Below are 26,224 nucleotides of genomic sequence, written 5' to 3'. Positions count from 1 at the left end.
CATACGGATCTAACAAATATCTGTTAATTATGATTATCTCTTCAACAATTGACACATAAACAGAAGAATAATATAATAGGAAATAATGGAAGGGTATTAAAGCGAATGATTTGAATATCAATTTAGCTTGCTATAATCTTTATTTTATTAAATTAAATAAAATAATAATACAGACTAAAGTAACAATTTCATTCACCTAAGGCCTCTGTATATTACATTTTCTCTCTTTCATTGTTAAATAATAAAGCAAGAAATACAAGAAAAATCTATATTTAATATTTACAAAAATCTATTCTTAAGAAATCATTTAATTTAAAACTCTCAAGAGTTTTTTCTCCCAGTGCACATTGCGCACGGGCAGCAAGTGGCAACGGACTGACGCTGTATTTTATTGCATTACTTTTGGGTCTCAGGGCTAAGTAGGATGAGGAAGTTGAAGGTGGAAGCCAAGGGATGCCAGTAGTAAACGAAGCCTTTTGGCCTTCATGTCGAGGGCGTTCGTTCACAAATTACATTACCGGGCAGGCAGAGAAGGCAGAGGAACCAGAGGAGGCGTTGCCAGTTGGCAGGCAAACCATTAACAAGTTGACGACAAATGCGCAGCTGTTCGAGCTAATCTAACTTCCCACCAGTTCCCCTATCTTTCACGTAGTAATACCGACTTTAACTTGAATTTTTCCCCTGTTCATTTTACAGGCAGCGTGGCCTAAATGATGCCCGAAACTGAACGCGATTCGGAGTTGGTGGCAGCGGAAATGGTTAGCGGTGCTTTGGGGCACAATTACGGCATTGTTAAGGATCAGCAACAGCAGCAGCATCACCATCATCTTCATCATAATAACCATCATCATCATATGCAGCACCAGTCCAGCATCCAGCATCAACAACAGCAGCACTCCACCACCACCGCCTACGATCTGAACAAGATGACCACCAGCTATGTCTATAGCAATCCCCTGACCATTCCGCCAACATCCACGGCCATGGTGAGTCCCAGCAGCAAGGAGAAGCTGGTCAACCTGTTGCGTGTCCGCGACAATAACAATTGTCAGTCGAATGCGAGCGGCGGCAGTCCAATGATACCCGATAGTCCACCAACCACGTTCCTGCAGAAGCAACTAGAGGCGGTGGCTCCCAGGTAAGGATGGGCGGGAAATTTATAATAAAACATACAGAAAAACCTATTTTAACAATATCCATATTTCTCCAAATTATTCTTATCAAAAAAAACACCTCTTTCCCTAGGCCCAGCTCAGTACTTCCCCAGCAGCAGCAGCAGCAACATCATACCCAACAGCAGCAGCAGTTGCAACAGCGACGCTCTGCTAGCACACCTGCAGCAAGTGCAACAACCACACCTGGAGCTGCCACCAATTGGCATGCCCATGTCTATGCCCGCCCACCAAATCGTCCTACACCTCACTCCATTGCCGATATACTTGGCATGACCCTGATCAAATGGGAAACGCCCGAGGGCGCCTTTGATCCCACCGGTCCAGCCAAGTCACCGAGCAGCATCCTGCAACAATATCAGCAACAGGATCAGCAACAGCCCATTAGGAGTGTCTCCATCTCGATGAGCGATGCCAGCGAGGAGGAGAGTGCCTCCTCTAATGCAACAGCAACAGCAGCAGCAACAGCATCAGCATCAGCATCAGCTACTGCATCTGCAGCAGCAACTGTTGCAGTCACAACAGCAGCAACTCCGCTCGATCAGCCATTGAATCTGTGTGTGGTCAAAAAGTCGCGAGACAGCAACAACTCACCCATGGCGACTGGCAAACAGAGCCAACTTTTAGGAAAGTCTGCCAGCAAGAAGGGTAAGTATACAAAATACTAAGTTTTTTATTACACGGAACAGAAATATAATCAAAGGATAGCTTAATATTCGATTAATAAGAAATCTGATAGGGAATTTTAAGATTGTTTTCATCAAACACATCAGGTTTTCCCAGGATCAAGAAGTTTGTTGAGACAAAAAAGAATGGTAATAGATCAAAATGTCATTAAAATGAAGAATCAGAGTTTCAAAGGGTAAAAGAAGTAATTTCATCCTAATTTTTCACTTTCTTTAATGTAGTATTTTATTTTCTTAAAAACCCCTTTGAAGTAATGAATTTTTAGAGTGTTTTTCAACTAAGGTGATCGCTCCTATTGGCGCCGCCCCGAATAGGTGGATAGATATAGATATGTGTGCTCTATGGCAACGCTCGACGAGCCTGCCAATTGAGCGGAGCGCAGAGCTCTCAACACGCTTCAGCGAAGCGTACGGCGGGCAACGCGGCGTATGCGAGTTATGCCAACTTAAATGATGCCCATCGAGCATCATCATCTTGTGCCCCGTTCAGCAGCATCTTTGCCTTCTTTTCTTCTACATTTTTTTTTGGCAACACTAATGGTTAGGTCATTAGAATTTACCACACTCCAGTTAAGCTTCAATTCGTCTGTCAGCTACTCAATTTTGTATGGTTTTCGGCGCCCATTTATACACTTAATTATCAAAATCAGTCTTAAGCATTTCAATTATTTATTAATTTTCTTTGGAAATTATATAGTCAATTATGATAGAGTTCTTTGAACTGTTAAAGTTAGAACTGATAAGAAACTGTACAGATTTCGAGGAACTTCATGTTCAAAAATCTAATAATCTTTAAGTAATTCGATTTTAATATATTTGAAGGTCATAAAAGAAACCAATTCGTAGAAGCCCATGAAAGCAACCAAATTTTAATTGAAACTAAATGAACAGTTTTTCGGAATAAAGTTGATAATGTTTCCTGTGCATTCCATTTTAATTACCTTACAAAAAGCTTGCGAAATATATAAATACACAAATATATATATGAGTTCATCATCGCGCTGGTTTCGATAATTAATGAGCCATTGAAATTGTAATTGTTTAACAAAATGTGCAAAATTTAATTAGATGCACTTTTGGCTGATTGCTTTTGTTATTTTTGTATTTATTTGTGAAAGCGAATTGGTTGCCAATTTGAATTTGAATTTGAATTTGAACTGAACTGCTGCATTAAAATGATTTAATTCGCAAGAGAGGCCGACCCAATGTGGAATGGCATGAAAATTTATATATATATATATATATACATGTACATGTATTGAAAATGCAATTAGCAATATTATGCACATGGCGGGCAACAACAACTCGTACAATAATTAAAATACAAAATGGCAAATCGGCGGGCAAAATAAGCAAAAGTTGAGAACCGCATTTGAATAATTTTGTAGCAGCAGTTTCTTTTTTTTGTTTTTTTCCCCCTATTAGCTTGCCGCGATAATTGCTCAATGTTGTGTACAATTTTTATTGTTATTAAAATCACGTAGCAGACTTGGGGGGCAAGCAAAAATAACAACAAATAATGTAGCAAGACGATCGAATGACGAACTTCCAGACGCTGGCCAGCCGCCACATCCGATTGTTTGACATCCAGTCATCAGTTAATTTTCGCTTAATTACTTGTTTTGCAGCTGCCATAAATGGAACTTGCCATTAAAACGAGGCAGGCCAAAGTTACACAGAGAGAAATTTGTTGGTGAATTTTTTGGAAGATAATGAAAACAAACTTAATAATATTTAGCTGACAAATAGGAGTATACACACATTGCTTGTTTAATTAGTTAAATGTTATTGTTATTATATAAAGCTTCTGCTATTATTTGCAAGTTGCAGAAATGTTAAGAAAACTATAGATATATTAAATATTATAAAATATAAATCATAGGTTCTGTTGTCTTATTTATTTCTTTACCTAATTAATTACCTACTTTTCTTCAACTCAAAAGAGTATCTGCAAGCGCTTAACCTAATAGATATCTGCAAAAAATTAAGAGGTTCTTTTCATATAGAGAGCAGAAATTTAAAAGAAAGTTGTTCGATATTATCGAGCTATAAATGTCATATTATTCAGTATTTTATAACTACCACAACTATCACAGTTTACGACATTTTTCTTGTTTGATTTATTAAATCATATTATATTTTATCATATCATATTATATCATATCATATCATATCATATCATATCATATTATATCATATCATATTATATCGTATAATATCATACCATATTATATTATATCATATCCCAAACTACCACAACTATCACAGTTTACGACATTTTTCTTGTTTGATTTATTAAATCATATTATATTTTATCATATCATATTATATCATATCATATCATATCATATTATATCATATCATATTATATCGTATAATATCATACCATATTATATTGATATATCATATCATATCATATCTTCATATTTTATCATATTATTTCATATCATATCTTGATATATCATATTATATCATATCATATCTGGAAGTATCATATTTCTTAACTGATTATACTGTTAACTGTTACTATTAGACTGATCCTTGCTGTTTGATCAAGTAATTTGGTTAAGTGTAGATTTTTGGGTATTGTAGTTAAACCTCCTTACTTTTATTTTGTTTGTTTACTTGGCGAAACGACATTTAAATGCCCCGCTGCCTAACTGGGCCTAATGGAAATGACATGGCAATTGCCAATTGGCGTTAAGAACAACAAGAGCGGCAGCAGCAGCAGCAGTGGCCACGGCAAATATATAAACAAACATTTGTGCAAAGTTTTTATTGTTGTTGCTCTAATTGCACAAGTTGCCTGCCTGTTGTTATTGGGCTTTTAACGCTTAGTACCCCACTATCCCCCTCCCCAGCACTTGTTCTTGTTTTTATTTGTATTTTGTATTCGTTGTTTTGCATTCGCTTTTGTTTTGCCATTTAGTTTTATTGATTTCGCGCCATTGGGGCGCCCTTTACACTCCAGTGGAAACGACTCGACGCGGCTTCTCATTTCCCTCAGAAGGGGGGGAAAAGGGGATTGGTTGTGTTCGATAGTGAAAATTGCCAATTGCCAGTGGCGGCGACAATGCCATAGAGGAGACGAGCGTGAAAAACAAACGTCGGCAATGGCACTGATGTCGCCCCAAACCGCCAGTCCACACACATGTCCATCCGTCCGCCCCGCCTAATTAATCACAGTGTCATGCATTCTGCGAGTGGGCCATATGAGGCCGTTTTGGGGGCCCACGCGGCGTATTAGCAATGCGACAACGACAACGACAGCAACAGCGGCAGCGATATCGAACGTTTTGCATTTAACTGTCAATTAGATTTCAATTATGCATTGGTAATTGAAGTTGTCCAGGCAACAAGCGAACGTACGAACGAACGAACGACTCATGCCAGACACGTTTTAGCCCCGCCAAGTCAAGTCCAAAACCATATAGCCTATATAGCCCTGTTAACACTTGTTTTCACTCAACATTACAAGTCGGCCATTGGCCACCAAAGAGGGTTCAGAAATGCTCTGAAAAATAGGATTAACTATTAAAAAATGCTCTTAAAGGTAACCTAAATAAATTTAAATAAGATTTGTTTTATGCCTAGCTGTAGTTATAATTTAATTTTAAAAGCCTTTTGTTGTACCTCTTAATTTGATCCTTAAGTCTGCCTCGCAAGACCAAAAATTAACTTAATTTTGTTCCTAATATCCCAGAAAAATATATTAAAATACTGTATTAAAGACTACATAGCGGCTAATGTATTATAATACAGTTAAATTCATTTTATTTGCATTAAACTAATTAACTTTAAATGTAATTCGTTAAAAAATTATCTTTTACAAACAAGTAAATTATACAAAATAAAAGTTTTTGGGTCACTATAAACATTAGTACTCCCCTCTCTATTTTAGCATGCTTTTAAGATATTTTTACATCTTTTAAATCATGTATACTTGTGATAGTCTTATAAGAGATCATCAAAATCCTCATAACTCACCAATGAAAAGCTTAAAAAATCAACATAAAACTAAAAGAAATAACAGGATAAATACATAAAAGCCAAGAAGAGGGAAAAATTCACAACAAAAGACAATAATGTTGGCTCAGTCAAATGCTGTTACATTTGACGGAGAGGGAACAAGCAAATTGCAAAAGCAATTATGACATGACAGCCAGCCAAGAGACCCAATTGAGGTTAAACAGCTGCGATTCGATATAAAAGCCAGGCAAACACATGGCCAAGACAAAAAACAAATGGCAACAAGTCGATAAATACTCTTTTTCCTTTTTGTTTTTGTTGCAGAAAACTCGGGAAAACCGGCGGCCAAGAAAAAGAAGTTGACTCCGGCCACAAATGCAACGGTGGCTTTACCGCCAGACATAAGTCCCACAGGCAGCAGCGACAGTTTGATGCGGGACAAACTGGTGGCCAATAGCTCACCGGGAGCCAGTACTAATCCCGCCCAGCAGCAGCAAAGTAATGCTAACAGTGCCCTGGAGACAACCGAAGATGATTCCGATTCGGGATCCACAGATGCCAGGCGGAAAAAGAAGGCCCGCACAACATTTACAGGACGCCAGATCTTTGAACTGGAGAAAATGTTCGAGGTGAAAAAGTATCTCAGCTCCAGTGAGCGCACCGAAATGGCCAAACTGCTAATGGTTACCGAAACACAGGTGAGAAAATTAATCTTAAATATAAATAATTGCTACAGATTTTATAAATTCTTAAAAGGTGTAAAAAATTAGATTACAAATTCGTACAATTACAATGCATACTTTAAGTACCTTTACAAAAGGGTATAAAAACCCTATAATATCAAAAGCATCCTAAATGATTAAAGATCTTCAGAACAAACATATTAGAAATATAAAGAAAGGACCATTATCCCACCTATCTCATTTTCAAAAGAAAAGTAATTAATTACTTTTTAATTTAATTTCCAACAAAGAGAAACTTTTTCTTCTCCATTTTTTTCTCTCCATGCTTATTGCAAATTGAATGAAAAATGTTATGTTTTTCTGTGGGATTATTGAGTTTATTTAATGTGACATTATTTGCTGCCGGCCAAAGATGGCTCAAAGAGCATAGTCACCATTGTGGCCATTTAATTTAATTAAACTCTTTTTTAAACACTATATATTTGGCTCTCAATAATCCCAATCTAATGCCCATATTTACCCATAAATATTCAATTGCCTGTGTATTTTGTGCGTATGCTTATAATATTTAATTTGCCTAATTTGCTTGGCTAACGGGAATGTATAAATTTCGAATTATGATAATTAAATGGTGGCTAGCAAAAATAAATGAGTGAGATATCAACTAAATATACATAATTGCAAGGTATATTGATGTAACTAAATATTTGAAGAAATTTATTGATGCATTATGATTTATATTTATAACTTTTGTATAAATAATACAAATACAAACAAGAAAGAAAGCAAAATTTCGGGTACCCTTGCAAAGAAAATCGGTCATAACTAAGTCAAAAGTGCATTAATTTCGAATCAGAAAACTATATATAAAATAAAAAATTACAATTTTTCAAATTGTCAAAGATGTAAAAACCTATTTAAAAAATCAGAAAAAATTTTAAGAAAATTATTTTCTTTCCTACATGCCTAGAAAGATTCTCCTTTTGATACTGATTAAGAATATATATACTTTATAGGGTCGGAAATGACTCCTTCACTGCGTTTCATGCTTCTGAATGAAAATATAATACCCTGTAAGGGCATTCTTTGGGTCTATATTTATCTATAAATTTTTCTAAGCCCGCATCTTAAAAAAACTCATAACTAAGTCAAAAATGCATTTATTTCCAATCGGAAAGCTGTTCTGTGCTAGTTTTTAATAGATTAATAAATCTGCACACCTATATAAAATTTTTATAATCTTTAAAAATTTTACAATTTTTCAAAATGTCAAAGATGTAAAAACCGGTTATAAAATTGTGAAAAAAAATTCAAAAAATTTAATTTCTTTCCTACATGCCTTAAAAGATTCGTCTGTTGATATTGATCAAGAATATATATGCTTTATAGGGTCGGAAATGACTCCTTCACTGCGTTTCATGCTTCTGAATGAAAATATAACACCCTGCAAGGGTATTAAATAATTAATTAGAGAGATGCAGATTTTTGTAATTCTAACACCTATATTACCTCGAAACAAATTGAATTGGTTAAAAATATAATTGGCTAAATGATATGAATAATACGTGCATACTTTACCAAGTGCAATTTAGCTGTTTGCTTTTAGAATAATCCAAATATTATTTACCCAACTGGGAAACGAATTGAATATGGCCCCGGCAGCCATTGCAAAATTTATCGTAATTTAATTGAAGCGCATAACAAGAGGAAGCAAGGTGTGATGTGCTGCTTAATGCCTCAGTAATTATTATGCCAAATTATATACATAAATATATACAATATTCAAGTATATATATAATTTGTTGCAGTTGCAGTTGCCCTTGCAGCAGCTGCTTGAACATGTCATTTGAGGAGGCAGGGGAGAAAGGAAAATGGCGGCAGGACGAGTGTACAATTTGCAATTTGCCAGAGAGAAATGCCTTAAAGCATAAGCAAACTCGCACACAAGCAACACCACTCACACGGTCGCCTGCCTGATTGTGAAATAAATTGAGATTTATTGACTAATTAGAATAAATTAACTTCTCCAAGGACATGCCCGGGGTCCCAACTGCTGTCAGCCAATTAAGGGCAACAACAAAATTTATGTATAACCACACACAACGCTGCCCAATGTGTTTGCTCTTTAAGCGGCGCTAAATTAATCAAAAACTTAAGCATTTCAGTCGAATTAGTCAACGAATTGGGCTTATAAGCCCCCATTTTGCGGTTTTTGGGTCCTGAGCGACGCAGGATATATACATACTTATTGGGGCAAACCGCCGAAAGCCGTTTGTTATCTGCATTTGCAGTTGACAGCTGCTTGGGGTTTCAATAACCAAAGATTAAGCTGTTGAGACTTTCTTAAGCCTTTTTCTGCCAATATTTATGCAAAGAAATTTTAGAATTTTTCTCAAGACAATTTGCACTTAAAGTACAATTTATAAGTCGTGTAATTTAGTGAAAAAGAAACTATTTATACAAATTTAACTTTACTCATCTTAAAGATTCTTAATCAAAACTGAAGTAATCAGTAAATACTTAATACTATATGTACTTTTTAATTTGTTTACATTCGTAATTTTTTGTGTACATCAAATTATATATGTAAATGGTAAAGTAAAAAGACAAATTAGTGAATGAATGAGTGATCATCAATGAATGATTAACTTGAGCTTTGATAACCTTTACCTACCATCTCAAACATTTTTCCACGAATCAATAAATGTACTAAATCAATAAAGTTACAAATAAGAAAATAATCTATGGAACACTTATCAGTGGTCATGAAATTGCATAATTTTCCAGGAATCAATACATTTTTTCAAATATGAAAATAATCTATTACAATTTCAAGAAACGAAAGCAAGGAAATATAATATGTAAACATATTGAGTAATTCATTTCTTGATAATATAAACAATTATACTAGATATTTAAAAAAGGGTGTGTAAAGGTTATTAAAAAGTGAACAACAACAAAATATTTACTCAGCCGGCAGGTTACCTATTTCTCATCAAACATTAAAAGTCACTAAACAAATGTGGCTAATTAGGTGCAAAGTAACTGCTATTTCTGGAGTAATAACCCCACAAAATGTACGCCCATTACATTTCTATGTCCTCTTCAATCCTTTCAAAGCTGTCAAAACTGGGGCCTGTCAATGCAAACCCGATTTGCATTAATAATCTCACGTTACGCATACGCCGTGTGGCAAGCCAAATGCCATAAGACTAATTGGCTGCCATGGCAAAATACCCAAGCAGATAAACACAAACGGTTGGGTTTTCGGGTCGTTTTCGGGGGTAAAGGGAAAACGGAAAACGGAAAATGGTGGCAGGGATATGTCGATGTGTAGATGGAAACCAAGCAAATTGGCCATGGCAACAACAAGGATATATATACATATATACATATATATGGCAAGGAGTCACATCGAAATGCTTGCTTAATTAAATTACATTCTCCATCAAGTCAATTAATTACAAGTTGATATACACACATAAACACTAAGCACTTTGGCTACAATGTGCGTGTAAATACATGGTGAGAAATGGAAATGGTAGAAATGTATATTAAAGGATATATTATAAGATTTTGAGTTCTTTTTTTGATACAAAGATCTTTATAATATTAATTTTAAAGCTTTAAATTGATTAAAAATTCACAAAGATCGTGCAAAAAACAAGGAGCAAGTACTTCCTTCTTTTGAAAGAAACCTTTCCTTAAATTAATATTTAAATATATTATTCTATATTACCAATTTGGTTCAACTGATTTTCTTTATCTGTACTTGGTTTGATGTCCTGTTGTCTGTATCAGCCAAAATGTTATGCATGTCGACATGTTCAAGTGTTTTGTCTGTGTTATTAATATTATAAGCCCGCTTGGTCCAGCCATTTATCATTCTGGCAAAGGACATGTTTCTCTCTCTCTCTCTATAGAGATATATCTATCTTTCTGTATGGATAGTACATGCTGCTCTGTGTGTGCGTGAGAAACCAACGTCAATTCAAGTGCAATGCACAGATTTCTCACCCACACCCACAATCCAACAGGCAGGCAGGCAGCCGTGTGTGTGCGGGTGTGTATATGTTGTGCGTTGTGCCTTACTGTTTATATATAAAACATGGTCAGGGCACATAAACATGTATGTGTTAATCACAGCAATAATATCAGCAAATTAACTGCAGGACATGGCTCTCTGTGCGTGCGTGAGCGTGTGCAAGTGTATCCTGCTGTGGCCATGCATTAAGCCTCTTGGCCATTTGCATTGTCACTTGCCAATTTTCCCATCGACCGCCACTGAATGCGGCTCACACACACACACACACACACACAGGAGAGTGTAAATGCACATACACTGGATATCAAGTTTGCAGCGAGAGATTTACGTTAATTGGAATCAAATTACCATCGACTCCTCGGGTAATTACTAGCACCAGCTCAATGGCATTTTAAACTCATAATTATATCACATTATTTAATCAGGACATCAGTGTATTGTTTGTTTCCTTTAAATAACTTTATATATAGTGTCTTCATTTGAAGTTTCAACTTAATTTAGACAGAAATTAGTCAAGGGAAATACAATGTTGTGGTACAGTGGTAAGAAGTACTATTTCTTTTTAATTTAAAATGTATTTTTTAGAAAGAACTCCACATTGTTTTGGTACTTTTTTATAACCACTGTAGTTACCCCATTAAACTACACGAAAATAAAGAGAGCAAAAATAACAAACGCTGAAGAGGACACACAAAGTGAGAGTCATAAAATTGGCTTTAAATAGACTCTACATCGGCCATAATGTGCGGTTGGCATATATATGTATATTGCTGCCCTCTGGCATAGTGTGGATCCCATCCAGAGATGGAGTGGGATTCCACTGGTTCACCCGTTCCACATACCCCTCTCTCTATCCCCTCGTGCTTCGGTCTGCATCGTCTGTCATCAACAAACTGTAAAATAGCCTTAAGCCAGATAAAAATCAATTAATTACGCGTAGATGCGGCTGTCCCAACTGCAACCGCTGCTGCACCACCCCCTCAGTTACCCCTTTCCAGCCAGCACGCACACACACACACACACACACTCACCCACACTCTGGCAAAACTGACAACATTGTAATTGTGTTGCGATTACCAAACGAACGAACGTCACGCGCCAAACGCAGCAAATTACATTTGCATATTAGTGCCGGCGGGAAAGGGGAGTACGGGGAGGGGAGAGGAGAAGGAGTGCACCGAAAGAAATTATATTTATAAGAAAATATTAAGAGAATGTCCAAAAATTACTTTCAAATTGATAGCAATAAATAGAAACGTCTTGTATTATAAATCCCTAGGACACTGTGTATTTCCAGAAGATGCGTATATTTTGTTTTTTTATTATAAAAGAAATCGGTTTGATATAGCCATAAAAAATAATTAATCTGTAAAATGTACTAATCTCTTTTTAATTGTATACCTATTTAAGTAGGATCATTTTAGCTTGTTGATAAATCTCAGTCAAAATAAAAATACTAAATTTTCTGTTAAAAACATAGTTCTATCATACAGTATTGAAAATAAAGATTATGTATTAATATACTTAATACAAAATATGCAAAAAAGAAAAATCATTCTCAAAAATCTAACAGTTAGTTGAGCAAATAAAATAACATTTCCAACAAACAACACATTTTCAAATCAATATAAACAGTTTATTATTAACCCACATTTTCCCTAATAAGCAAATTAAAAAACTCATTCAAATTTTTTTCAGTGTAGCATATTGCCGCATAATGTCGCATAGCATACTTGCACCATAGGGGCGTGTGCTGGCAACCGTTCATTTGCGGTCTGCAGTGTTACTGTCTCAACAATTTGCATTAGGCATTTCATTTTAAATGTTTACCATCGTTTGCTCATAAAACCAAATGTAATGGCCATTGAGGTGCGACCTAAATGTTGATTTATTTGCTGTCCACCGAGTATGAGATTGAATTTAATTGCGCTTGAAGTTCTAGATTAAAAGTTATGGCATTTGGATAGTTAAATCAAGCAATTAACTAGAAAGTTATAAAACACTTTTCCATAAAAATCCAAGAGCACTCTTTAGGATATCCAGTTTATACAAATTTTCCCATTTTTAAACTCCAAAAAAACAAGCAAAATACGAGTAGAACTAAAAACAAGTCCAACCAATCCGGAAACTAAAACCCTTTTAAGTTAAACTAGCCCCAAAATGATAACCACTCACAGCTCATAGGAAATGCCTATTCTGCAGCTCTGACCTCTCTCTATTTGTTGGCCTATTTGTTTATAATGGTCAATTGCATGGTCGATGGATGCTGTGGCCGGGGCCAAAGGACAGCCAGGCAATGTTCAGTGGCAGTTGGCCAAATAACAAATGTGATAATTAAATTAAACTGCTGCCACAAGCAGCACAAACAAATCAAATGGCAATTCATCTTCGAGAACACCACATAATGGGTGGATCGACCCAGCTAAGACACACACATGGCTCTCTAGGCTTCAAGCCTTATTTACACTCATGGCCTGGTTGTGTCGGCTGAAATGGATGAAAAGGCTAAAAATTATGCTGTGTTAAATTAATTTTTGTATCTGCAATGAGAACAAGGACACTGCAGCTGGAGATTATTACCCTTATCCCTATATTATTGTTAATATTGCCATTGATATCAATCAGTTGCAGCAGTGAAAATAAGAGAGACCGAGATATTCTGAATGCATTTTACAAATAATTCTGCCATTTGCAGGCAATGAAGCCATTACGAATTTTTTTTGTTTAATGGCTGGCAATAAAATAAATATTAAACAACTTATAAAATGTGCCTTTACAGGCAAACAAAAAAAGCTAGATACTTATTATTATTAACAAAGTGCCTGTGTATTGTAAATGGAAATGGAAAAGCATTTAATACGAATGCCATTAGGCAATTAATATTTTAATGGCATTCCAAACTGATGGAACACTTTATTGGCATTCAAACAGAAATAATTGTGGCAAATATGCGATACGCTTCGTTGCAATAAATTTTAGTTTTAATCCAATTACGAATCAAAACAAGTCATTCGTTATGAATCTATAAAAGGGGCACTCGACACTTTCACGGTCGTGTGTGCAATAAACACTCTGCCTGCCTTTGGCTAATTAATTAACTAATTAAATCTAATTTACATTTTATTAGTCGGCAATTATTTAATCAATTCATGAATAATTTAAAGCACACAAATGCACAAACGACACAAAATGGCTTAGCAAATATAAAGCATACGCAGCGTGGGCTTTTAACATCATTTTAAAATGAAATTTTAAGCAATGCAAATAGACCTTTTTTATATTATTTCTCTATAATTAATACGTAAATATTGTCCAACTGATAGTTATTATATTTTCCACCATACCCTCATGTCTGGTTCTAGCCCCCAAAAAAACACCACAAAGTGTCAAAGTTTTTATAGTATGTGTGCATGTTCGCCTGAGTGCATAATTTAAAACAATAAATGCAATTTGATATTATTAGTATTATTGGGCACCGCAACTTAATTAAATTGTTACGCATACGCCCAGTGGTCACCGCAGAAAAGGATTTTTGCTCTGAAAACTATTTTAAAAGCAAAACTTTGTGCACAAAACGATAAAATAAACTGTGGGTGGTCCTTAAAACGGGTTTAGATTATATTAAATAATATATGTAAAGAAATTAATTAAGCTAAATATATTTGCATATTATTTAACCCATTTTTGTTGGAGGTAGAAATAGGCATTTAAAGCTTGAAAAACCTTTTAAGCGGTATTACATTTAGATATTTTAATATTGTTATACATTTTATATTTAATCTAAAAGGTAAATAATAATTGTAAATAGGTTCCTAAAGCATTTTCATAAGTTTTCGTTATGTTTAAAGCTATTTTCTAGAATAAAAGTATAGGCTTATTTTTTTTATAAGAAAAATAAATAAAATCTTTGATATCATGCCAGAAAAATCACATAATTCCAACACGTGAAAGATTATTCAAAATACCTTTCCAAAATTAGATTGTTATTATTTTTTTATTATTATTTTCCTAGACACACACCTATTTTGCATAAACATAAAAAACTTAATGGCTGGCAGCATCTGCTCTCGATTGGCGACTCGCGCAAAAAAAAAAACGCTTTCAAAAGAGTAAAGAAAAAAATATAAATAAAAAACGAGGGCGGGGCTATGTTGGCAGATCTCTCAGATACAGATATATTCCTATCTCAGTCGATCGCATGTGTACCGGCTGCTCCACTATCGCTATCACTTTCGCATGCGCGATCGCCGGAGCGTTGAAAAAAACGATCGCTTTCGTCGCCGGCGATTGGTGGGCGTTGTCTGAAATTTAATTTTTATTTTCATTTTATTTTTCCGGCAAGAAGAGAGCAGTTTTCCTTTTTTTTTTTGGTAGCAACTGCCACAGCTAAACACTTGGCAATTAGCAAGTCAACAGAAGTTGACAGCTTTTGCCTTTTTGATGAAATATATGAACAATTTCGGGACAATTAACTTTGTGAGGCCAGAAAGTAATTAATGGGCGAAAGCCAACTGGCTGAAAAGAACACAATCCGGCAGCTTCTGTGAGTGGGCAGTCAAAGCTGGCCGAAAAAAAAAATAAAAATAAAGACCTTCTAGACAAGCCAACAACACAATAAGCCAATTAAAAGTCAAGAGGGCGAAGTTGGCAAAAACTTTTGGGCAAAGCTAAAAGGCAACAACAGCAAACACAATCTTGACCAAAAACCAAAAAGCCAGCTAATAAGCATAATTTATGCTGCTTGATATGCCACTTTGGACCCCAACCGAAATAAAATGAAATTCTAAAAACCGCAAAAGCAAATCAAATAAAACAAAAAAAAAAAACTAAAAATACAAATGGAAATAGAAGATATATACATATATATTTTACGGCAACACAAAATATGTGTTTGAGTTTCGAGGGACATAGCAAAAAAGTCATCAACTAAATTGCTTAGTCTCTCTGCTGCTTTTATTTTCCACTGCATTTTGTTGATTTATTTTCTGGTGTTTCCTTCTGCAATTTCTGTAAGCACAAATTTCAAATAGAAAATTACATTTTGATCCCAGGCAAATGACAATTTTCATCGCTGAATTTTTTAATTTCACACATGGCTTCAAATGAGTAGTAGTCTTCTTTGACTCTCTTAATGAAATCGCTTGTGTTGATGTTGAATTGCTATAACACTCCTGCAAGTTTCATTACATATAGATTTATGGCATTTCTGGCAGCATCCCTTCTTCTCTCGATTACATTAGCTCATCTACACAAATATGTATGTGCAATAATTGCACGTAAATGATGTTGCATAAATTTCATATTGCCCCTTCGGATACATTAAATGCCCAAACCCAAAAGTCGGAAAACAATAGTACTACAATACGACTAAAGAGGGGTTGCAGATTTCACTGGATTTTGGATTTCCGGAGAGATAATGGCATTGTTTTGTCGTCATCACATGGTTTAGCATCAGTTTGCATTTGCTTTTATTTAATTAATAAACAACGAACGAAAGGCAGGCGGCAGGAGATGCCAGAAGCAAAATAAACGAATCACTGTGTTGGGGGATTTGGTAGTTATTATTGTGAATATCTCATTATGTTGAATTATTCAGGGAACTCATTGAGTTATTAATTATTAAATTAAGTCGAAATTGTTTTCACTTTCGTTTGGAAAAGTATTTGAATTTCTAGGTTGCTTTTAAGCGATGAATTAAGAGTGGAAATTAAGTTTGGGGGTATTAATGTATATTATTTAAATATTTAAAAAGGTTTGGTATTTACAGAATTTTTCTTTTTTAAAATACCTTTCCCAAGTTCAAATTCACTGGCAAATTAAGAAATTAAAAACTGAAGAGGTTCATTGACATGAAACGCCTAGTAATATCCTTCTTTTAACATAATTTGTAATATTTATTGATTATCTTATAATCATTATAACATTAAACCTGATAATATTATGATTCAAGTATTTACAACCATTTCTAGCTGCTTTAATTATGTATTTAATTAAAAAATACATTCTTTAACTTCGCTATAATTAAATCCAGTGACAAACTGTTTAATCCAGTGACTGCCAGCTCATATCCAATACAATTCCCCTAATATCTGTGTGTGTGTTTTATCCTTTTGGCAAGGATCATATTTTGTGGAGGAGGAGGGGTAGAAGGAAACGGAAATGAGGGCGGCATGGGCAATGGACATTGCGTGTGCGCTTGCGAGAACATAATCCAAAATGACAGGCAATGCAGTGATTATATTATTAATTAGTAATTGCATTGCAATGCGTATATTTGCACCGAGCAAAGTGTTTCGTTATACAGCAAGAATCGACCAAGGTTGCGTTTTGGGGGTGGATTTCGGGGAATTGGTAATGCCTTTGCCAGCTTGTTTATATATTTGATTTACGGTTCCTAGATGCATAATTACAGAGCGCTTTGTACGATTCCAATGACCTGCCTTTCCTATGCACATTGGGTATTCGGCATTCCACGTCCCCTCTGGGGGCCATTATCATAATTTTTTCAACACCAAACATAAAACAAATAAACAAACAGCATAGAAAATATGCTAAATAACACATTAAAACATTATTATTTGTAAAAAAGGGAACACGGGAATCCGGCAAATTGTTGAATTTGTATAAAAAAAATTAGTATTTTTCTTAGATAATTATAACAATTATTGGTTAATTAGTAATACCATTTATTGTACTTGACTTTCCACTGTTTTCCTTATTGAATTCTTCCCTAGAAAAAAGTATTTAATTACCAGAAAAATCTAAATCGATTTTCCCAATTTTTTTCCGTTTTTCCTTTTTGTGTTTTGGCTTTTGGGCTATTTATGCGCTCTGTTTCTGTCATCTTTTTTGCCCCACACGCTCACGCAGACACTCTTAAATGTCAATAAATCATAAGCGGGTCGTCCAAAAAAGCAAAGCGAAGGGGGGCATCGGGGGGGCATTGAGGCAGTGCGACAGGGGCCATGAATCGCTTGACAAGTTTTGGATTTATATTTTTAGAAATATACATACATATATTTCCACATTTCGCCTTAATGAGATCTAGTGCCGAGATCAAAACATAACAAACAAGGCACTTTATTGACGCTATGAAAAAAGTCTATGAAATCTTTAGCCAAAAGCGGAAGAATTTAAACCAACACAAGAATGAGATGGAAATATCAATTTATTAATGAAGATTTATGCAATATTTACAAATAATAACGCATCGGGTCTCCCCCGCCCTCCCCCCAAAACATTAATAATCCCAGAGATACGGAATTCAAGAATCAATTAGATCATCGCATCGCACTGTCGGCCAGGCCGAAAAGCACTTGAGAAAATACGAGTAATCAACAATTAAATACGACGATGATGAGGGCCCGCATCCGCGAAAAGGCCATAAAAATAAAATTCAGGCATTTATAGTTGAGGTGAAAGGAAGGAATCCATTCGGGTTTGGCCCATTAAGAGTGCGCATAAGGTAAACACGGGAAATGCTTTATTGTTTATGAATGTATCTAATGAACATTTTCGGGGTGGCGGTCGCAACACTCCCTCACACACACACATGGGATGAGTAATGGCCAATTGTGGGAAAAGGCCGAATATAATCGGTGAGGAAACTCACTCATAATCCATCTTCATCCATAAAATAAACAATTTGCGTATGCATCAATCTATCGGCAAGTACATAACCATTTTGAATTCCACACACTACTGAGTGTGTGTGCGTGTGTATTGCGGGGTAAATTCGAAAATATTTGGCAATCAATTAATTGATTTTCAATATGAATATTTAGGTATTTAGATTTGAGAATGTGCATATTCAGTATGTGCCGGTGTTTGTTTAGCGTGTACTTGAGCATTTCCTCTTTTCAATTTGATTTCGTTTCTTGTGGAGGGTGAGGATGAGGTGTGTGGCGTTTTCATGTTAATTTCATAATTTTTCCGCCACTCGGGGAAAATGAGCATGTCATATAGCAAAGGATAGAGGATGATGTGTGCTATGGTAACTGCACTGGGAGGAAAAATTGAATTTTGAATCAAAAAAGCGTTTAAGATCTTGTCAAAAACAAACTGTTTCAGGAAAAAGTCACTAATGCATTCATCAGTCTTTATAGATGATTTATATATATAAGAATATAAATTATCTTTTTTAATATAATAAATCTAATAAAGGATATAGAGCGGATGAATAAATAATGTAAATCAATAAGGATATTTTGAAAAATAATGATTAGTTTAGTTTTTCGCTTTAAACTACATATAATAATTGTGCCGTTCTCCTTTTAATCAATTTTTTTAATTAATTATAAACAATAAACAATCCTATTAAAACATTTTAATGCCTATTAAAAAAATTTTTAGCCCAATTGCTTTCTCTCTGTGCATTTGCATCTGTATTCTGTGTGCAGACATGCCGCTGAAATACTAATTATGTGCGCGATTTAAATAGATTTTTCATTTATTTAGCTGGCCCATCATTTCTGGATGAAATGGAAATGAAAACGAAAATGAGAGCCAAATGTTTTATGTTGCGCCATTGGCCTCAGTCAAAAGTTATGGGGGAACAGGGGAAAAAAGGGGGTCGATTTTTGCCTTTTGACGTGCGCCTGTCATTTCATTGCTCTTGTTTTGGACTCCGAAAAAAAAAATATAGAAAACAACGGCTGACTGACGGGGCGGAAGTGTTGCGAGTATATATTCGAATAATTCCGAGCCACGGGAGGATACACAATTCTCGAGTTATTTGTTGTGCGCCCACTAATAAGGCCAAATGGGGCATAAACATTCGTAATTATGTGGCTATGAACTGCCTCTTGACTCACTCAATTTGCTGATCTTAAATATTAAGAGAAATTTTTACCTTAAATTGGACGGAAGTCAAAAGATCTTATAGTTTGATTTAGGAAAAAATCAGCAATAATCATTTAAATAAATTTATATATGGGAAATATACATAGAAATAGAGGATAATTGAGATTTTTTTATATAAAAAATATAATAAATTAAAGATTTTGTGACTTACCAACGGATTGGTCAATAGCAAAACTCATCTCATCATATCAATTGTCGAAATAAATTCGTTTATTTTTTTTTATTAATTAGTTCTCAAAGTTTTATAAAGCGTTTTTGTTTTTATTATTTTCACTTTTATTTATTTTTTATTATTCTTGAACGCGACTAATTTTTTTAAGTGTGGCATAATAACGATCACAACACACATCCATATGCACAGTGTGGAGGAGTCAAATTGTAACCTCAATGTTCGCACACACTCACAACGATGTCAGTTTGCGCGCAATTTTCGCACGCACACACACACACAGCAGACTGGGGCTCCAAGCCTCCGGCGGCGAATGCGACTTAAAAACCTAGTTTGCGTAGATGTTCTTATTATCCACGAAAGCAGGCACATTTAGTAAGCTTAACTAATAATAAACACACCAAAACGCACTTGTTTTAAGCTTTAAACACACAACTTTACACCCCGAAGTCCGTTTTCGCGCAATTTTCGCACACACACACACGCGCGCACTGTGGGGCTCCTAGCCTCCGACTGCGAATACGACTTAAAAACCTCGCCAGCGTAGATATTCCAATTGTCCACGATAACAGGCATATTTAGTAAGCTATACTAATAATAAACACATCGTTTTACACTTGTTTTATGCTTGAAACACACAACTTTAAACCGCGAAGTCCGTTTTCGCGCAATTTTCGCACACACACACGCACGCACATTTGGCCTGCAAGTGTCCGGCGGCGAATACAACATAAAAAACCTCGTAGACTTAGATATTCCAGTTGTCCACGATAACATGCACCTTTAGTAAGCTATACTAATAATAATCACACTGTAATACACTTGTTTTAAGCTTAAAACACACAACTTTACACCCGCGCACTTTTCACCAGGATGAAAAAAATCTAGCAGTGTTGCCAACACCAACCCAACGAAAACCGTAAACAATCGAACTGACCACGAATCTCTTTCTCTCTCTCTCTGTGTCTCTATTTTTGCAGGTCAAGATTTGGTTCCAGAACCGTCGCACCAAGTGGAAAAAGCAGGATAATGTCACCAATAACGAGGCGGCAGAGCACAAGTCCTCAAATGCGAATAAGCCGGGATCGACAGGAGCAACAACAACAACAGGTGGCAGCGAGCCAGCTGAGAAGAAAGTCGCCGCCAATAACAACATAAGCACGAGCTCAGCTGGCGGTTCGCCCCCTGTTGGCAATGCTGCACCGGCGGCTGTGGAGATCAAAAAGTCTCCAAAGTCTCCTAATCGTGGCAGCAGTAATAATAATAATAACAATACGCTAAATAACAATGTTAATAGTAAGCAAAGTACAACAAAGATTAAGAAACAATTGAATGCGCTGCTGGAAAAGACGGTCAAGGCGGCGGCAGCCACTCAGGTGAAGACAGAACCGCCATCGCCAACAGCATCTGCTGACCATCACCACCAGAAGGCGTCCTCCGCCGGCGAGAAGCGTAATAATAGTAATAACAACAATGAAAGTCAATTGCAAAACCAGCTGCTGCACCAGCGTCTTCACCAGCATGCGATTCCTCTAACCGTGGAACCGGCAGCGCCCTTGGAGCAGACCGAGAAGCTGGACATCAAGCTGGAGGAGTCACCGCAGCACAGGGAACTCCAGCTGAGCCTCCAACGTGCGGCCATTCAAAATGGTCAGCTGACGGAAATGGATTTCGAGAGCAAGCTGGCGGCCAGTAAAATATCCATTGCTCTGGCAATGGCCAATAAGTTGCAGCCGCCAATGCCCGAAACCCAGGACAAGAAGCCGAACAACAGCAGCAAGCCGGACAGCGAGTCCTCGGGGGAGGATGAGGACGAGGACGAGGAGGAGGATACGGCGAGCGAGCATGGCGGGTCCACGGAACCGCACGACGACTCCCAGGATCCGGATGCCACAATGCGGGAAATCTAGAGAAATAAGCCCAGAGAGACAGTCAAATTACCATAACTTGTGCCAAAAACGTCGAATATTGCTCACATTTCCCCCCAAAAAACATTTATGCAGAATCCCCAAAAAAAAACATAATTAAAGAAAATTAATTATAAACCTAATTGTAATTTAAATGTCGCGTAATCCGTTCACCCTTAGGCTTGTATTTAATTTATTTAATATATATATATTTAACGCTAAGAGTCCTAGGCTTTTGTAAATGTCGCATTTAAATGAGAGAGCTGCAAACTATACGAAAAAAAAAACAAACAAAAATTATATAAATGTAATCTGAACTTTCGAGAATTTCATGTGATAATGTATACGAGGCGATTACAAAATTGGTTTTACTAATTGAACTACATAAACTATATAGTATGTGTAAGCTGTGCTACCCTGTAAATGGCAATTTGAATGAAACATATTTATTGAGTGTTTGTACAAAATTAAGTAAGGCAACAAATGAGAATGACATAGCCCCGGGAAAGATTCTACAATAATATAATTTAAAGGAATTTCGCAATTAACTACAATTAAATTTTGGGATAAACTTAAAGGACAACTTTCTCAGCTTAAAATAAAATCTTTAAAATGAATTTAATAAAACTAAACTGTACAAATTAATACATTAATTGATTATCTTTCTTTTCTTTCTTTTCTTATTCTTTATATGTTTTTTTCCTTAAAAAGAGCTTATTCTTAAAGTAATACATTTCTTTGTAAGTAAAGAAATTCCTAACTCTTTGGAAATTCCTTTAAATTAAATTAAAATAGAATCAAATTATAATGGCTGAATAGAATCCGCCATTACACATTTTAAATTCAAACAAATTAAACAAAACAAAAAGAATATGGAAAACAAAATAAACAGATTAAAATTCAATCGATCACAGGCGGCGCATTTTGGCTGGCGGGCGGGTAAACTGCGGCTCAGGAACATCGACCACGCCCTCGGCGGTGATAAGGAACTCGGCGAAATCATTGGGAGTCTCCGGGGAGTAGAGAATCTCCAGCTTTCTCACGGTCAGCAACTGATCTCCTGCCCTATGCTGCTTGGGTACACGTGACACCCTCAAGCGAGTACGTCCCAGATGGGCCCACTGCAGTCCCAGGCAGGGTATCTCCTCCTTCACGGCACTGGAGGCCACCTGATTCACGCACACCACAGCGCAATTGTACTTGTCAGCATAAGTGAGCAGAGCATTGGCCAAACGACGCATCTCCCGGGCTCGCTCCAGGTAATCGGTGTAAAGCCGGAAGATAGCCGCCACGGAATCAATGATGATTAGGCCAATGCCATGCTGCTGCATCAGGCGGGGCAGCCGATTCTTTACGCAATTTAGCAGAGGTTCCTAGAATATATAAGGTTTGGTTTGATAAAATCTTTATATAAGGTTTTAATCACCGTTTCGTAATGGTGCTCTACAAATATGTTGCCCAGAAAGTTGAGCTTCTCCTGGGGATATCGCTTCTCGCAGGCCTTGCTCATCTGCAGCAACCTTCTCGCCGGAAACGCATCCTCCGTACAAATATAGGCCACACCCTTGCCCAGTCCCCCCAGCTCGGTGGGCAATTGGACACACAAGGCCAACTGGAGTAGGAGCTGCGTCTTGCCCACGCCCGAAGCGCCACAGAGTTCGGTGATGCCTCGAGTGACCACACCGCCGCCAGTGCACCGATCCAAGGCTGAACAGCCGAAGGAGATGCGCGACCATCTCACATTGGCCAGCGGTTTGAACAGGGAGTCGGCTAAAAGAATATTAAGTAATTAGTAAATACTTAAATCTGTTTTACCGCAGGTTCTCCTACTCACCTGACTGTGGCAGCTCTGCCAGCCACTTGGCCGCTGCATCCTTGAGCACCCGCACATCCTCCGGCGTGCACTTACGGACCAGCGTGTGCAGCGATTTGGAACGCGTGTCCAGGAAGCGAACCTTCGGGGTTGTCAGCACCTCCTCCGGTGCCAGGACATTAACTGGAGTTAAAGTGGCATTAGCCGACACTTGAACTAAGTTTCGGGTACACCCTCGCCTTACCTTGCTCCGCGATTTCCCTGATGTGCTGAGGCAACTGATCCAGAAAGTTTGTCATCGCCGCGGCTCCGCCAAGGAGTGTGTGATGGCATGTCCTCGATGGGATTGCGTGATTTGATGGCCTGGCCCACACGAAAGGTGTTTCAACACCTCGGGAATCGCACCGAAGCGGGGGTAGTATCGATCAAACAGCCGAGTAATCAGCGACGATTTGCGAAATAAACAAATCAGAGACCGGCTTTTGCATTCAATCAGCTGTTGGCGCCATTTTAAAACTAGGTCAATCGGCCATACAGTGGTTATCGGAAAAGGGGAACTTTTTTATTTTATTAAGAGAGTACCATTATTATTTTAATAATTATTTATTATTGTTTCAATTACTTCTTTTTAAAGATAATATTTATGAATGCCATTATAAACAATGCTGAGCTCAAAAATATTAAAATTACGATCCTTCTCAATAAAAACAGAAACGTTTGAAAATAATAACTTTTAAGTAAATTGCAATTGTGCATCTCAATAAAGCATACTTTCCAACTTCGATTTTAGGCATACTTATTTTTTATTTAAATATCTCTGTTATTTCTATGGCATCCCTGTCTCAATATTTACTATAATGAACCAGAAAAGGTTTACTTCTTCATTCTTTAAAGCTAGGTACACACGATGCAAACAATTTGCAGCAAATTGAAAATAATTTGCAGTAAAAGTTTGCACAAATGTTTATACTTATGCAAATATTGCAAGAAAATTTCTTGCTTCAATAAATTTTTGTTTTGCAAACTTTTGCATGTCTATTTCGTGCAATATATTGCGTCAATGTCTACTCGTGTTTTTATTTTTTGTTTGCAGTGCTTGCAAGTGATGCTCAATTGCATATGAATGCCTGAAAAGAGAATTTCTTAAAGTAAGTGTGTAAATTAAATACGCTTTTTCTATTTTACCATTCGAAAAGGCAAAAACTGAAGAATCGGTAGACGAGTACACGAAATTAGGTGTGGAAGGAGATAAAGTGTCTTCATCAGTTTCCGATACTTCCAAAATAGCTTTTTGAATTTTTCTGCGAAGCTGAACTCTACTTTGCTGTGATTTCAACATTCTGAGCTCAGATGCAACGAAATCGCCGAATACTTGATGTTCATCTGCCTTATCAAGTAAAGCGCTGGCCTTTCTAAGCAGCAGATCTTCCTCCTTTAATTCGAGCTCGTCACGCTTTCTTTTTTTGCCTTTGGATGTACTTGGTACGTCATCTGATATCGAAAAATTAGCCGAACGTGGTGTCTCTCCTAAGATTGTGTTAACGGTGCTGTCACTTAGGTCCTAAATATATGTATATGAAAAAATGTGAAATGAAAATGTTGCGAAATATTAAAAAAATATGTATTACTACGATACTACTTACCAAATTTTCCATTTTATAATTTTTTCCGTCTTCGTTTTTTATAAATTTGAGCGCATCGAAAAACTCCCATTTGCTGGTATAGTTGTCCGATGTACCCTGGCCACTCTTCTTTTTTTTCACCCTGCGCACCTCTTGCAAGAATTGAGTGCGCAAATTGTGAATTTTTGTTTTGATTTCATCATCACTTTTTCCTAGTTCTTCAGCCATTTCGCAATAAGCATTTTGCTTTTTATGCTTATTTTTATAGTCTCTTGATGAGGCATCCCATAAAACGGAATGATTCTCGTACAATTCAATTAATCGTATTGTGTTCTCGCGATCCCACATGGTGCTTTGCTTGCTGCAATACTGCGACTGAAAGCAAACAGCACATGCAAACAACAGACGCAACCAAGCAGTAAAAAAATGTATACAGACGCCAAGCAAAAAATATTGCTGCAAAAAACGTTGCAAGTTCTTTGTTTACAGCAAAATGTTTTCACTCGTGTTTATACACAGGTTTCCATTTTACACGACTTATTTACCAAACACATGATATTATTTACACAATTATTTTCATTTTGTTTCAATCATTTAATTTCGAACATTAATTTTCGCACAAACATCAGAGAAAATCACAAGAACGGTCCGATCGATAGCCGTGTGTTATCGATAGATGGCGTTTGCGGCTCCTCCAGTCTTCCTCTTCCTTTCAGGCGAATGTATGTGTGTGTGTCGTGTGTAAATGTTGTTGTTGTTGTTTTTTCATCTCGGTTTTAAGCTAAGGGAACTAAGGATCTTGGATCCTACATCAGCCTAGTTCTTGGGCGTGGGCTTGGAGAGCTCCGCCAAAGCACGGGCCTCGGCTTCGGCGCTGCGCTTCTTCTCCTCGGCGAGCTTGGCATCGCGGACAACCTTCTGCTGGGCCTCGATCTCACGCACCTTCTCCTCCTTCTTGGACAGGCGGCTCTGGTGAGCGGCACCGTAGGCGATGCCCACAAGGAGCAGCGACCAGCGGCCGAACTTGATCAGCGGCGAAACGCGAACGGGAGCCTGCGACATGGTTCTTTTCTGGGAGTTATGTAATGGTCCAACAGGGAAACTGCAAAAAAATGGGGAGATGTTAGTCACAAACTTTAACAAATGCGTTTCCTGTGGTACATTAGGCACCAGCAAAAGCTTTATACTCTTTTTTTTGTCCACTTTTTCTGTTAAAATTGCGAAAATTACCCAAAATCGAAGCTGATGTATAACCTTAAAACAGCTGTCAAACGAGAGATGGGAGTAAGGACGATT

At 36.8% G+C, this 26,224-nt stretch overlaps 3 protein-coding genes across 3 annotated transcripts in view; 1 reads left to right on the top strand and 2 right to left on the bottom strand.

Annotated features, from left to right (window-relative positions):
- NK7.1 (homeobox protein NK7.1) overlaps window positions 1–22,397 on the top strand; it is a 51,392-nt gene extending 28,995 nt beyond the window's left edge. The window contains exons 2-5 of the mRNA XM_020942751.2: window positions 697–1,138; window positions 1,246–1,820; window positions 6,152–6,525; window positions 20,567–22,397. Of these exons, the coding sequence (XP_020798410.2) occupies window positions 711–1,138; window positions 1,246–1,820; window positions 6,152–6,525; window positions 20,567–21,496 (2,307 nt within the window). The 5' untranslated portion in view covers window positions 697–710 and the 3' untranslated portion in view covers window positions 21,497–22,397. The remainder of the gene's footprint in view (window positions 1–696; window positions 1,139–1,245; window positions 1,821–6,151; window positions 6,526–20,566) is intronic.
- spn-B (X-ray repair cross complementing protein spindle B) lies at window positions 21,643–24,433 on the bottom strand. Its single transcript, XM_020942755.2, has 4 exons — window positions 23,551–24,433; window positions 23,328–23,489; window positions 22,920–23,263; window positions 21,643–22,866 (listed from the first exon to the last, which is right to left on the bottom strand). Exons 1-4 carry the CDS (start codon window positions 23,603–23,605, stop codon window positions 22,402–22,404), a joined length of 1,026 nt encoding a protein of 341 aa, XP_020798414.2. The 5' UTR covers window positions 23,606–24,433; the 3' UTR covers window positions 21,643–22,401.
- Window positions 24,434–25,507: 1,074 nt separating this feature from the next.
- Window positions 25,508–26,208, bottom strand: ATPsynE (ATP synthase, subunit E). Its single transcript, XM_020942790.2, has 2 exons — window positions 26,159–26,208; window positions 25,508–26,030 (listed from the first exon to the last, which is right to left on the bottom strand). The coding sequence occupies exon 2, from the start codon at window positions 25,988–25,990 to the stop codon at window positions 25,745–25,747; it is 246 nt and encodes an 81-aa protein (XP_020798449.1). The 5' UTR covers window positions 25,991–26,030; window positions 26,159–26,208; the 3' UTR covers window positions 25,508–25,744.
- Between the last annotated feature and the right edge of the window lie 16 nt (window positions 26,209–26,224).

Source organism: Drosophila serrata, unplaced genomic scaffold, assembly GCF_035046125.1.
Source record: "Drosophila serrata isolate PLE 108 unplaced genomic scaffold, ASM3504612v1 contig_376, whole genome shotgun sequence".
NCBI classification, from domain to species: Eukaryota; Metazoa; Arthropoda; class Insecta; order Diptera; family Drosophilidae; genus Drosophila; species Drosophila serrata.
Note: the sequence above shows the minus strand (reverse complement) of the source record. Positions and strands in the feature narration are given on the sequence as shown.